The following is a 14463-nucleotide window of genomic DNA, read 5'->3' on the forward strand; positions in this document are numbered from 1 at the left end:
CACTGTCCTTCCCTGAATGGAGTTACCGGATTTTTAAGTTAAGAATTGTTGGATCTGCCCTGGGCTAATAAGTATAACGCTTTATTAGTTCAGATTTGCTTGCATTGCTTGGAATGGATTTGAATGGAGTTGATTATGTACAGTGCTTCAGCCGCTCAAATTATAGTCCACTTCAGATAACCGGATCTGGCTGCTGTTTATAGTTGGACATGTTCTGCGGTTTTAGGGTTGTGTGCATTAGTGGTCTATCTCATGAAGAGGCAACGCTTCTCATCTGTAAGAAAAAAGAAGCCTGGGATCTTTTTAAGGGCTCATGTACACAAGCAATTGTAGGATTACATTCTAAAAACATTCTTTTAATAAATTAGTTAGGAATTTTATAATGTAGTACCCAATGTCAATCTATCAGAAATAATCCAATCCTCAGGAAAAGTTATATCGGAGTGGTTTCCTTAAATTACTGCATTTTTGACCTGCCTTACTATAGAAAACCAAATGGGCTCTGCATTCTCCAGTTAACCCATCATAAAGTTTAGATCATCTTTTTTCATGTTGAGTGTTCTGCAGTGATTAATGTTTTGTTCTCCGTCTCTGGTATTAGGAAACAGTTCCAATTGTCTTGTAAGGCACCAAGATCTTCATTCAGTCACATTGGAAAACTGTCTTATTTCTTTGCTATTTAGGAAATTAATTTGTTTCCAGGGTGAATGGTTGTTTATCTTACAACTTTGGTCTCCTTTTTTCTTTTAACCAAAGTTACTAAAGAAGAAATGGACAAGTAACCAGATTCTATATTTTACACTCCAAATGTCATAAAGGACAAAGTTATGGTTGCTTTTGTCACCCAGAGCAGTTTTTCCATCAGGCCTTTGTATAACAAAGGCCTGCTACTGTATAACGGTACTCTTCCCTTGCTGTAGAGACCTTATGTTCAAAGAGTAGGTAAAATGTTTTAGATTTCCTTAAATTTTTGTAATTTTTGGCATTAAAGCCTATAAGCCAAATCGGGAATAAAACAGCTGTCGTCGTTCCCTCAGTTTGCTTTTTAGGGTTATTGTACTCAGATTTTTCGTCCTCTTGTTACTTCTCCATTCTGTTCTAATATATGTAAATATAGGGTTGATGAAGACTCGCAGACCTCACTTGGGGTGATTTATAAAGTTAAACAAACAGTGTTTTCTATTAATGGCAACAGCACCGTTACCTGCCTTAATTTTATAACACTACTGCCTTCCCTTTGCATTAGTCTGCTGTCTGCAATAGTGCAGATCCTATGGCCAAGTCTTGTAGTGATTGTTAGGCAACTTTACGTGTCCCAGTGTTGAATAATGTAATCTACAGTGGCAAGAAGAATATGTAAAAGTTATTTGCAATGAAATGTGATCTGATCCTCCTCTAAAGCCCTGTACGCACAGGCTGAATGTCAAGCGGCGTCGGCCAGTTCAGTAGAAACCGTCCGACATTCGGCACATGTGTACTGCAGCCAGTCCAACAGAAGCTGGCTTCTGTCAAAGGAGCATGATCAAAAAAGTTCTGCTGACCTGCTCCCGATCAGCATGCTCAGCCAATGGCGGGGGAGCCAGAGTGTTCTGGCGGGGGAGCCTTCCACCTGTCAGAGCGTAATAGAACAGCATGGGAGATCACTGTACCAACATCGGATTCTTAGGACAGCTGCTTCAAATGGAGCAGTGTGTACTAGGCTTCAGTCACAATGAGAGACAAACAGTGTTCTTAAGCTGATAACGCACAAACAATTCAAATTTCCAGTGTCTTTATTGAAAGTTGAAGAAGTATTGGTTAATGTGAACCATGCCTTGCAAAAATGAACTCTCTGAAGACATACGATCAAAAGTAGTTAACCTGCATAAGGCTGGAAAGGGATACATGGTAATCTCTGTGTTTAGGCATCCATCAGTCAACAGATACATTGTCTATGAATGGAGACAGTTTAGTACTGTGGCTACTCTTGCTGGAAGTAGGCACCCAGCCAAGATGACTCCCAAGGCACAACACAGAATCCTCAGTGAAGTAAAGAACTAACCAGTAACCGCTAAAGCCTTGAAGACATTACGGGAACTGGTAAACATCCCTGTTCATGTGTCTACCATACATAAGTCTTTGAACAGGCAGAGGATTTGTGGCAAAATACCATGGAAGAAGTTGCTGCTCTCCAAAAAAAAATATTGCCTCCCCCTGAAGCTTGCCAAAGAGCACCTTGGCAAACCTCTACGCTACTGGGAAAATGTGTTGTGGACTGATGAAACAAAAGTTACATTTTTTGGGAAGAATACTCAGCATCTGGATCATTTGCCATCATAAGAATTCATCAACATAACCTACAGGGTAATGTCAGGTTGTCTACCAGCTGAAGCTTACAATGACCAATAAGCATAAATCCACCACAGACTGGCTTCATAAAAATAAAAAATAAACACTTGCTGACTGTGTCACGCAGTTATAGTGCGGCACAATGGCTCTCCTGGGCGAAATCCCGTATGGCTGCACGGCGGGGGACCCAATGATCGCCACCGGCCACGAGAGATCACATGCATGAGTGCCAGCACAGGGTTTTGTGTGAAATCCCAGTGCTGTCGGAGAATCAGAGCCATATTGTTTCTTCCTACCAAGTAGGAAAAACGATATGGCTTCTTTCCTAGTTACTCACATTTCCACATAGTTGAACACACTGAGGGAACACACATTTAACTCCTTGATCGCCCCCTAGTGTTAACCCTTTCCCTGCCAGTGACATTTACACAGTAATCAGTGCATTTTTTTTATAGCACTGATCGCTGTAAAAATGCCAATGGTCCCCAAAAAGTGTTTATAGCGCAAAAGAAAAACTGCAGAGGTGATCAAATATCACCAAAAGAAAGCTCTGTGGGTAAAAAAAAGGACGCAAATTTTGAGTACAGCGTCCAACGACCACGCAACTGTCAAAGCGACCCAGTGCCAAATTTTAAACAGTGCTCTGGTCAGGGAGGGGGTAAAATCTTCCCTGGGGTGAAAGCGGTTAATCAGAGGCCAGACCTAAACACCTTAGAGATACTATTGAATGACTTCAAGAGAGCGGTTCACCAGACATCCTGCAAATGTCTGAGCTGAAGCAGATTTTTAAAGAGGAATTGGCTACTGAAAGCGCTTGCTTGAAGTCATTGCTGTCAAGGCGAGGAGGTTTGATGAGCTAATAACTCAAAGGGTTCACATACATTCCCCCCAGCAATGTGAAAGTTTTAATGTGTGTGTGTGTGTGTTCAATAGACACAAGAAAATAAAATTATGTGTTATAAGCTTAAAGGGGCTGTAAAGGCTCATGTTTTCTCATCCTATGCATTAAGGTGAAAAAACACCTGGCAATCATGGCCCCCCCCCCCTTTTACTTGCCTGAGCCAGTTGACCTACTCGGCTCGTCCCCGGCGTCCTCTTCTCCACGGAGTCTCAGTGTTGATTGGATAGATTGATAGCAGCGCAGCCATTGGCTCCCGCTGCTGTCAATCAAATCCAATGACGTGGCTGCCGGGGGTGGAACCGAGTCATACACTTGCCATCTATGGATGGCAAGTGTATGACACGGGAGCACCGCCAGCAAGGTACCCCACTCAGGAGAGAGCTTTCCAGAGGGGGATTATCTATTGCGGGGAGGAGCCGAGAGAGCTGCCGTGGGATCTCAGAAGAGGAGAATCGGGGTAACTCTGTGCAAACCGAACTGTACAGTGGAAGTAAGTATGGCATGTTTGTTAAAAAAAAAAATGAACCTTTACAACCGCTTTAAGCACATTGTGTTTGTCTATTGTTGTGACTAAAGCCCCATACACAAGGTCTGACTTTTTGACAACAAACTTCAAAATGAGCAAGTTTTCAAAAAAATCCTACCGTGTATACGCTCCATCGGACAAACTTTTTCGGTTTTCATCGAACAAAAGTTCGCTCTGCAAACGGACAAACTTTTTGGCAACAAAAGTCCTACGGTGCAAAGTCCTATCGTGTGTACAGAAGTCCATCAGACTTTTATCCAAAGTACAAACACGTATGCTCGGAACCAATGTTAAAATCAACCAACAATAGCAGAAGTTGACCAAAGGGTGGCGGTAAAGAGCTGAAAAAACACGTGATTTGGGGAAAGTTTGCTGAAAAAATTCTGCCGTGTGTATGCGTACCAAGTTCACGACCAACGCCCTTCAAACAAAAATCCACAGAAAAGTTTGTTTGAAGTCCGACCATATGGCTTTAGACGAGGATCAGATCACATTTTTTGGCAAATTACTATAGCAAACCAGTGTAATTCGTAGTCTTTATTGACACTGTAATTACTATATTAAGCAAATGTATTAAAGTATTCAGTATATGATTTTTTTTTTTTTTTTTTTCCTTGTTTCACATGGCTTTATTAGCCATTTTCTTTGTTTGCATGCAGACCAAGAGATCTAATAAAAGTGTGGCAAAGTCAGTGGTGATTGAGAAGTTGCAGAAGCAACTTGCAAACACAATTAAACCATGAATATAAATTGAATTGTCATAAAAACCCCTGGCAGAGTTTGTTTGTCCCACTATTCATGAACGGCTTGGACTGCATGCAACTGCTGATTAAAATATAAAGTCATGTGAAATAAAGAAGAGAAAAATATGCTGTCTGCCAGTCCATGCCAATGGAATACAGTTTTCCAGAATTAACCATTTTCCCAGAAATATTTTTTATTCTTGTTTTGATCCCCTGTCATAATCTGCTATCCATCTGACAAAGTGCCCTATTTGTTAAAAATAGATGCTACCTTCATCACTTTTCAACTTTCCTCTTGTGGAACAGAGCCGCAACAATGGCTTGTGTGTGCGTGTTTAAAGTCTTTAAGGTACTCGGAACATGTTGGGACTGAGTTGGTCAGTAGAAGTATAGGTTTTTCATTCTGCTGTGCTAATTCTGCCTTCAGAAAACCCAATCATCTGCCCAAGCAGTTTCAAACTCTTCAGTTAGGCCACAGGTGTACAATATATTTGATCATTATAGATCTTTTTGTTGTATGACGGACCAGCTCTCTTTTATCAAGATTGTTGCAACTAAGAGAAGGTGGGGGCAGAGTTTGATCTCTCCATCTTTAAATCTTTTCCGAATCTGGGCAAGGAAGACTTGTTTCACATCCAACATTGCTGTGGCAGATTGGACTTTGCTTCCTCTTGAGCCTCCAGTACCACCATCTATTTACCTTGAATTCAGCTTAAGAATCTAGAGCAGGGGTGTCCAACCTGTGACCCAACACAAAATCGTAAACTCACTTAAAAATGTTTTTTTTTTTTTTTTTTTTTTTGTAAAAATGCATTTACACTTGGCGAACACATGCAGCTGAAAAAAAAATTGTCTCTTTCCTGGACTTTTATATTTTTTATCTCCCAAAGAACAATATCCCACTCTACATAATCACGGTTTATTCTTGTTATCAGTTTTTGTCAGCAACTACATTTTTGAGCAACTATTTACAAGGTTAAAGCACACACAGGGAAAAATTAGAACCAAAATATCTGATGAGCACCTTGAGAGTTCGTTGAGATTTGCTACTGCATCCATTGAACCAGATATTGGTGCTTTATCAAAAACATCATCAAACATTGCACTAGTATTTATGTTGCCCTCTTTTATAATAAAAACGATTACAAAAAAAGTAGTTATTTCGCGGATAGGTAAGTTATCTATATCGGTGATCATTAATTTGTGATCTGCCCAAATTTTTCTGCTCATCGGCTATCCTTCTTGTTAGTGTATTTTATGTGGCCCAAGACTTCTTTCAATGTAGCCCAGGCAGGTCAAAACGTTGGACACCCCTAAACTAGAGCATGCGAAGAACACTTTTGTGCGCCGCACTCTGTAGTTGAGTTTGTAGGCAGCCATTTCAAAAATTCATTAGAACTGGTATTACTGGAAGCTCAAGGAAAAATACATGTAATGCCTGTCATTGCTGTAGAGAGCTTACTGCTTTTGTACTGGAAAGGCATGAGGACCCGGCGGGATCAATCCCTGCCCTGCTCGAATGAAAAATAATTTTTTGGGTCTACATTAAGATATCTGTCAGTTGTCGTCTGTCTACAAATACTAAGCAGGTTAAAAAGTAGTGTAATTTAAAAAAAATTGTAAACCAAATCCACATATATGTCCCATTAAATATAATTTTAAAAACAATCTGTATATGAGAATATTTTAGATATCCTAAAGAGATTTTTAGATTTGTCTTTATTTTCCCAGCAGCACATTAAGTGAATTGGTGGATGAGCCCGCTTGCAAGTAGTTTGTGACAATAGTAGTGGTGGTTCTTACGGTGTGCTTCTATAGTGTCATCCTTGGGTGCATGGTTTTATAGTGTAAATGTGTAATTGTGATCACCAGTCAGGACAAAAGTGTATACAGCTGGCATTTACTAAGCCACATTCCCATTATACACAAGGTAGGTTTGTTTGGTTTTGTTTTATTTGACTGGGGTGTGATTTGTGGGGCAGCTAAAGCAGTGACTAGCTCTGTTTGCATGCTCTTGGCTTGATAGTTCTGCTGCTAATAATGATTAGTGAGGGCAGATCCTTTCCTGAGCTCGCAAAAACCCAATCTCCCAGTCCTGATTTCTCTGGAATATGATGTGCTCTGTTTCTGTGATTTACTGCATCTGTGAAAGGTTGTTTATCTAATTTATCCTGTGTTATTCTGTTTTAGGTTCAGGTCCTGTGCATCCGCTGGTTGACCCACTGTCTGGACCTCACCTGGCACGCTTCCCTTACCCTCCTGGTTCAATACCTAACCCCTTGCTAGCACAGCCTCATGAACACGAAATGCTACGGCACCCTGTTTTCGGTACGTATTTTCAATATAGATGATGCAGCACCTAAACCTGTGTGGGGGAGTCCTAGAGGTCGATTTAAGTTATTCATTGAAGAGCCAGTCCACAGAAAATGTATATTCATTTTAGTCTGGATCTCGTAGACAAAGTCACATGCTGGTTTCTTATTTCTCATGAGACCTTCTTTCCCTAGTTTGATTTAGTTCCTGCCCACCTTGGAGGTTTGGGTGTTATAAAATATTAATACATTTACTATTTATATATTTTAATATAAAATAAAAATTCAACAGGGAAAGTGGGACCCTCTTGTAATGGCAGTGGAAAGACAATCCAACAACAGAAACTCTGAGACCCCACCACAAGTGTTTGAGAGAGGAATTATTAGCTTTGGGGTGGTTCAACTCTCCAGGATTTACCAAGAACTGAAATATCATTTTTGAGTTGACTATTCCCAAAAGTTTAGACAGTTGAGCATGCTTTTTAAATATAATGCATTGATTTGTTTTTAATTACCAGTTGACAACCTACCAAATGGATAAGCAGAAAAATTATATATTTGGTGTGTCCATCCTTTGCATTTAATTGAACATCAATTCCCCCCCCCCAGGTACACTTGCATTCATCTAGGCTACATTTGGATGTGTGGTAAGATTGACACGCATCTGAAAAGGATACTTATTCAGATTGCTTTTCAGAGGCATTTGACAGGCGATGAAGCATTGGGTCCCCTCCTCACTGCCTGTTTTAACCATGTTAATGCTGTACCACTATAGCACAACCAGGTTGCAGCGTTGCCCCATTCACTTGAATACGACACTTTCAGCATTGCCCAGCTATTTCCCTTCACAATTGGAAGATGTTCAGTGGCACCATCAGCTCAGACCTGACCTGGCACCAGTCTGCAATCTGGTAAAGATCAGTCAGAAGTGGCCTTCATGGAAGGTTAAGGGCTAAAAAGTTTCTTTGACATGGAAACCAGGCCAAGTGATTTTCCTATACACAAAAATACAAGAACTGGAATGCAGAAAAATGGCAACAGCTGTTCTAGAAGGATGAGCTTCAATTTGTAACAATTGGCTGTTCACTGTAGGCCTGAAGGGCATTACAGGAAAAAATGCCTTCCAGGTTTAGGGTTGCATTTCTGCACACAGAGTTGGTGATTGGGGTCTGACCAATCCTGAAAAATACAAGCAGATACAAATCCATCATGCTGTACCATAAGGGAAGCGTCTATCAGTTCCCAATGATTTTCTGCAATCATATGTCATTAAGAACTATCTTCAGCAAACGAAAGAGAAAAGGAGTCCTGGAAGCAATGGTATGGCCTTTACAGAGCCCTGATTTCAACATCAATTTGTCTGGGATTACATTATGGGAAAGCCTACATCCATAGTACTACTATGTTGTTGTTGTTTTTTGGGGGGGGTGGGGGGGTTTAAAAGATATGCCTACATTGTTTCTTTATGATATGGTCCTGTAGGGAAGTGTCCCAATATTAGTCTTGCTGTCTGATCCTGGTTTCTGAAACAAACCCACATTCTCCATTAACGATATACAGTGTATCACATCAAACTGAGGTTTGCCTTTGCATTTCTTTCTTTTTGTGATTTTGTGTGGTATTTCTTTCAGGTCATTACCCTCGGGATCTTTCTGGAGGTATCCCGCCACAAATGTCAGCTGCTCACCAGCTCCAGGCAATGCACGCCCAGTCTGCAGAGCTACAGAGGTTGGCAATGGAACAGCAGTGGTTACACGGTCACCCTCACATGCATGGTGGGCATTTACCCAGCCAAGAGGATTACTACAGGTGAAGCTAGCCTTATATTGTATCTTGGTTATTAAAAAGATTCTGACATAAAAAAGGGCAATAATAAAAATATCCTTTAATTTCCCTCATCTGCTTCAATTGATAGATTTGATTCAGAAAGTTTGGAGTTTAAGTGATACCTTTTTAAGCTCCAGTTCTTATATAGGGAAAGAAAGGACCAAGATATTGGAGTTGATTTACTAAAACTGGAGCAAAATCTGGTGCAGCTCTGTATGGTAATTAATCTGTTTCCATTGGTTTACTGTCAAAGCTTAAGGCCCCCTTTCACACTGGGGCGGGAGGTGCGGTGGCGGTATAGCGCCGCTAAAAATAGCGGCGGTATACCATTGGAATTGCTGCGGGATTCGGCCACTAGCAGTGCAGTATTAACCTCCGCTAGCGGCCTCTGCAGAGGCGCATTGCGGGCGGTATTACTGCGGTTTCCCATTGTTTTAAATGGGAAAGAGCGGTATACACACCGCTCCTCTCACCGCTCCAAAGATGCTGGTTGCAGGAGATTTTTTTCTCTCCTGCCAGCGCATCACCTCAGTGAGAATGCTGGGCAGGAGTTTTTCAGGCGGTATTTAGGCACTATTTTTAGCGCTATACCGCCTGAAAAACTCCTCGTTGTGAAAGGGGCCTAACTGAACAATCTGAAGTTAGAAGCTGGTTGGCTACCATGCACAGCTGTACCAGATTTTGTACTCTCCAGTTTTACTAAATCAACCCCATTGTGTTCCCAAGTTATTATGCACAGTTAAGTTTTCCTTATGGTTCTGGTTTTTACCTTTGCATATGATTATAGTAGGGAAAAGGAAAATTGACTACTTTGGAATTCCCATTTATTAATAGAAAGCTGCTTTTAATTGTTTCTATTCTGCAATTCCTTACGATTGAGTTTTTAAAATGTAATATTGTGTCAGGAGATGTAAAGCCTTTATATTCCTCTGGGTCATTCTACAAAGGCCACATACACTTGTGTGCTTTGAGTTGTACAAAGGATTATAGAGCGTGTCATTTTACATAAATGCACACTGTCAGGCTTGACGAAGCAATGTTGTTCTATCGAATTTTTGAATCTCTATATGCCTAAGCCGACTTTCCTAGTACCACCTTAACTTTGCATCCTCTGCACTTTCATGTAGTGTAGCTAATATTGAAACTGACCTACACTGAAATAACCCTCCTTCCACTCTCCTGACCATCTTTCTCTGTGTCAGAGTAGCAAAAATCCTAAAAGACGGTGCTCTACAGGAGAAGAGATATTAGTCTATTATTACCCTTTCCAGTCGGTCTCATTAGGCCAGAGCTGTGGTTACATCCTCTCTGCTGCAGGAGTCTTAGGTGAAGATATTGAGGCAGAGCTGGCCAATCAGTGGCTCCGCCTCTCCTCTCAGAGCTGTAGCGATTTGGCTACATGAATGCCACTAGATAGACCCCTTTAACACAACTTCTTTAGGTAAAGTGAGGGTAGTGGGAGATTGTTTCAGTATCACTGCCCATTAAAGCCCCATTCCAGTCTCCTTTTTTTTTTTTTTTTTTCGATATAGTGGAAAAACCATACCTCGGGGGTCTTTTTGTGCATGACTTCATTGAGGGGAAATGCAAATCCTGTGTTTTTTTTAACCTTGACATTAACACAAGAAATGAGAGTATGGAGATGGGCTTTAAATAAAGGCAAGCCTCTGTTTCTTATGAGCTAAAATTTTCTCTCATTAACAAATTTTATCTGAGTTAAAAATGGCTCAATTCTTTAATTTCAATAGACACTCATTTTGATATTTAGTGAAACTGTTTACCTTGCATACATGAGTATGGGTAAAATCACCCGATCTGTAAATTGCAGCCTTTCCTGAATTGAAGAAATCATTTTTGGTTGTAAAAATAAGAATATAAATACAAAGTAATGTGATTGCTACATATATCATGCTTCATAATTGATAAAATGCATTTCAGTATATGGTTAAAGAAACCCACTGCGCATGCATGAGCCGCACTGTGCTATGTGATTGGTCCCACAGCCTTCTGGGACCTGTGATATTGGGGGGAATGGGGGGGGGGTATCCACTTGCACCCAAAGTTAGAGGTGGGGGGAGGATTCAGAAAAGCGGAACGTCCCCTTTTGGGTTAGGTTCCACTTTAAGTTTGAATCCAGTTTGTTTTAGAAGTGTTTTCCAGGTGTAGAATACCATTTATTAGATGGCTAATTTAATAGTGAATGCAGAAAAAAAGCCATTAAAATCTTACAGTGTATCATTTTTCTCCTGTCTTTTCAGTCGTCTGAAGAAAGAAGGGGACAAACAATTGTAACAAAGGGATGACTTTGGACTTCTCCCTCCCTTCCAGCTCCCTTATGAGAGTCAGGCTCCATACGACGGGTCCCCAGAGGCTGCAAGATTCCTTCTGTATTTAAAGATATGTCATAAACTATCCTTTTTCATCTGTAAAGAAGACTATTCAGAGCCACACTGGCAGCCTCCCTGCATGACGCATTCTTTCCCCAGCCTCGGGAGGGGAGCAGATGTGGAGGGAGAGGTGGGGGCAGCACCTGGACATTTGACAGTGGATCCAACAGCTTGTGCTTTGGAGGTGCTACCCCCCCCATACATACACTCACTGTGTGCACACAAAGCCAGAGACTTGCTACAATGAAAATATACTCTGCCAGCACTCTCGAGTCTCCCGTGCTGCAAAACAGATTCATTTTTTTTTTCTTTTATGACATCAGCAGATGACCCTCTTCATTGTACAGAGTTTCCCCAGTCTGCCTATATTCTGTAAATACATTAAAAGCACGGACTGAAGGGAGGATTTTAGCTTACACTTTTTCTTTTACTGTCCCTGCAGTGCAGTTACTACCTGTGAATTTCCATTAACCTTTTGACTGCCACTGGAATCTGTGACATTAAGCCTATAGCAGCAAAGGGGTTAAGAATTTAAATATAACCACAGAGGTACTCAAGCTTTACCAGTGCAGCACTGGTAAAGCCCTACATACACCATGTTTAATTTTTTTTTTCTTTTGTAACCATCCTCTTCTGGCTGCTCGCTTACTCCACTTCTTTGTCTGAGCCTATGTTATCTACATTCTTAATTATCCGTTATAGAGGAAGAATCAGATTTTACTCCATGTTGAATCCACTCCAGATTTTTGGGTATCTCCTGGAGAGGTGGGGGTCCCTCCTTCTATTTTTTTTTTTTTTTTTTTGTTTCTGTTTTTATTCTAAGTTTGCGTCTCACTTGTAGATAGGGGCTACAGCGTTTTAAGTTGTAGAGGCAAAACGCACACAGGCTTGTGCGTATCTTCACTTTATAGCATTAAAGTTTCTGCAGGGTTAGAACTTTTATTATTTAATTTATAAGGAAAGCCTCCTATATTTTACTGTTTTTGGGTCCTGCTATACATAATGCCAAGGGTTTTATTTGTACAGACTCTATTTAACCTGGGCTCTTATTTTTTAAATTCATGTCTTTTTGTTTGTTTGTATGTTTTATCTGCTTGTACTCTCTGCCACCCCCTTTTCCCCACAACGGCAGGTCTGTGTCATGGTATAAGGACTTTAGGTGTGCGGGTAAGCGATGTTGAGACACATTTAGTTACTGCTTTTTCAAGATGTATTGTGTCAGTAGACAAGCTCTTGGCTGCGTGATTCCTGGTTAAAAAAAAAAAGTGTTTCTTCTGAAGATGGCTGTTGTAAAGCAGTTGTCCAGATGCTTACAATTCTCTTTCACAAAGTCTCCTCGCTGAACCCAATTCCCATACCGAGGCACTACCCTTGCCGCACCGACTGTTATTGTTTAGGTGACCAGCACCTCAATGCTGCACCAAATTACTAAGCGCAAAGGTTCCAGTCAAGCACCCCTTCACTTTATCACACTGTCTTATCAATTCAGTAGTGATGTAAGGATTTAAAAAAGTGAGCATCCCAATTTGCACATACTTCATCTTTGAGCAGTCATTCAGCACCTAGGAACTTGCAACTAGTTTGAGTTGTGCCCTTCAGGAGACCTTCTGTGCCCACTGGGCACAGGTAAAAAAATGTCAGTGCTGTATGCGTCTAGGACATTACATACAGCATTGTACTGTGTGGAGCATCTAAGGGTTATTAAGAGAAAAGTGTCAGAATACACAATAAATGGGTGTATTCACTCTGGGGAGATGCATTCTTTTTTTGCACCATTAAATATCCTACCCCATCTTTCATTCCCATTTTAAGAATCATGGGAGTACAGTTCAACCAGCAGCTGGACAGCCAAAGATAGACATCCCTGAAGTAGGTAATTTGCCACTAGCATTTTAACCCCCCTAGTTACAATAGCATTTTTACACTACAGTTAAGAATACATTCGCATATGTTCTGCACCCTTTATATTTTTACAGATTCCGCCTCTGCCCTTCCATATCCACGAGTGTCAGGGTGCTTGACTCCTTGCAGGCTGTTTTGTGTGAAGCTTGTTCGGCGTTGAGGAGACCCCTGCAGTAAGTTGTGCACAAGGCCTCTCCCCAGCACTGAAGGGCTCAAATGTTTACTGCCATAAGGCCTGGTAATACACGGTCTCCCGCCGCGCTAGCAGGATAAAAAAAAAATGGTTAAAGAAGGTTGACTGTTGTCTTTCAGTTATTTTTGTTACTTTTTACCACTCCACTATGTTTCGTTCTTTCCTATTTTTGTAAGTTTTCGGACGTACCTCGTTCAGTGTGTAAGAAACTGTAAAGCTACTTGTTTCATGGCGCCATTTAGCAGAATGTACATCCAGACTGCTCCATTTCTATATATATCTTGAAGATTTTAATGTATATAGGAGTAGTTTGCCATTGGGGTAGAAACCCAGAAATTCGTGAATTCTGTGTTTTCTCCATTTTGAGTATTTTGTAATTTTTTTGGAAATATTTGTGGACATAAATAATAAAGCAAGCTACACCACAGGCAAAGGGTTATTTGGTTCTGTCATTCATCCGTCTGCAACATGTAAACCTAACTTGTAATACCCGACACATCACATGGTATTTCATAATACGGCCCCTTCAAGAGGAAGGAATATTATGGAGCACTCACTGTCATTTTTGGTCAAATCAATTCAATCACAGGTTAAGGTGATTTACAGATTTTTGAGTATTTGGATCGAATTGCACTATTCATGTGTTCCAGTGATCCTGGTCTGTTGGCCTAACCTGCCACGGAATCGGCAGATTAGCACATACAAATTTAAGAGACTCTGCAAATTATCTCAATGATTATGCTTCGGGGGAAGGAGCGAAAAACATTGGGGGCATGGCCTGATTGGAGTCCAGGCTTAGGTTGTTGCCCTCATCACCATTGTAGGATGGATGTACAGTGGGGATCAAAAGTTTGGGCACCCCAGGTAAACATTTGTAATGTGCATATCGAAGCCAAGGAAAGATGGAAAAGTCTCCAAAAGGCATCAAATTACAGATTAGACATTCTTATAATATGTCAAAAAAAATACATTTTATTTCCATCATTTACACTTTCAAAATTACAGAAAACAAAAAAAATGTCGTCTGCAAAGGTTTGGGCACCCTGCAGAATTTATAGCATGCACTGCCCCCTTTGCAAAGCTGAGACCTGCCAGAAAAATATCAGACAGAACAGCTCGCAGGATTGTGAGAAAAGCAATTCAAAACCCACGTTTGACTGCACGATCCCTCCAGAAAGATCTGGCAGACACTGGAGTTGTGGTACACTATTCCACTATAAAGAGATACTTGTACAAATATGGTCTTCATGGAAGAGTCATCAGAAGAAAAACCTCTTCTACGTCCTCACCACAAAAATCAGCGTTTGAACTTTGCAAATGAACATATAGACAAGCCTGATGCAT

General features: G+C 40.8%; 1 protein-coding gene across 6 annotated transcripts in view; it reads left to right on the top strand.

The window, feature by feature from the left end:
* Positions 1 to 13552, top strand: part of RERE (arginine-glutamic acid dipeptide repeats) — a 450961-nt gene extending 437409 nt beyond the window's left edge. For all 6 annotated transcript variants that reach the window (XM_040325943.1, XM_040325944.1, XM_040325947.1 and 3 more), the window contains 3 exons: positions 6689 to 6826; positions 8442 to 8619; positions 10896 to 13552. In XM_040325943.1, the coding sequence (XP_040181877.1) occupies positions 6689 to 6826; positions 8442 to 8619; positions 10896 to 10929 (350 nt within the window). In that variant the 3' untranslated portion in view covers positions 10930 to 13552. The remainder of the gene's footprint in view (positions 1 to 6688; positions 6827 to 8441; positions 8620 to 10895) is intronic.
* The last annotated feature ends 911 nt before the right edge of the window (positions 13553 to 14463 follow it).

Source organism: Rana temporaria, chromosome 10, assembly GCF_905171775.1.
Source record: "Rana temporaria chromosome 10, aRanTem1.1, whole genome shotgun sequence".
In the NCBI taxonomy this organism is placed as follows: Eukaryota; Metazoa; Chordata; class Amphibia; order Anura; family Ranidae; genus Rana; species Rana temporaria.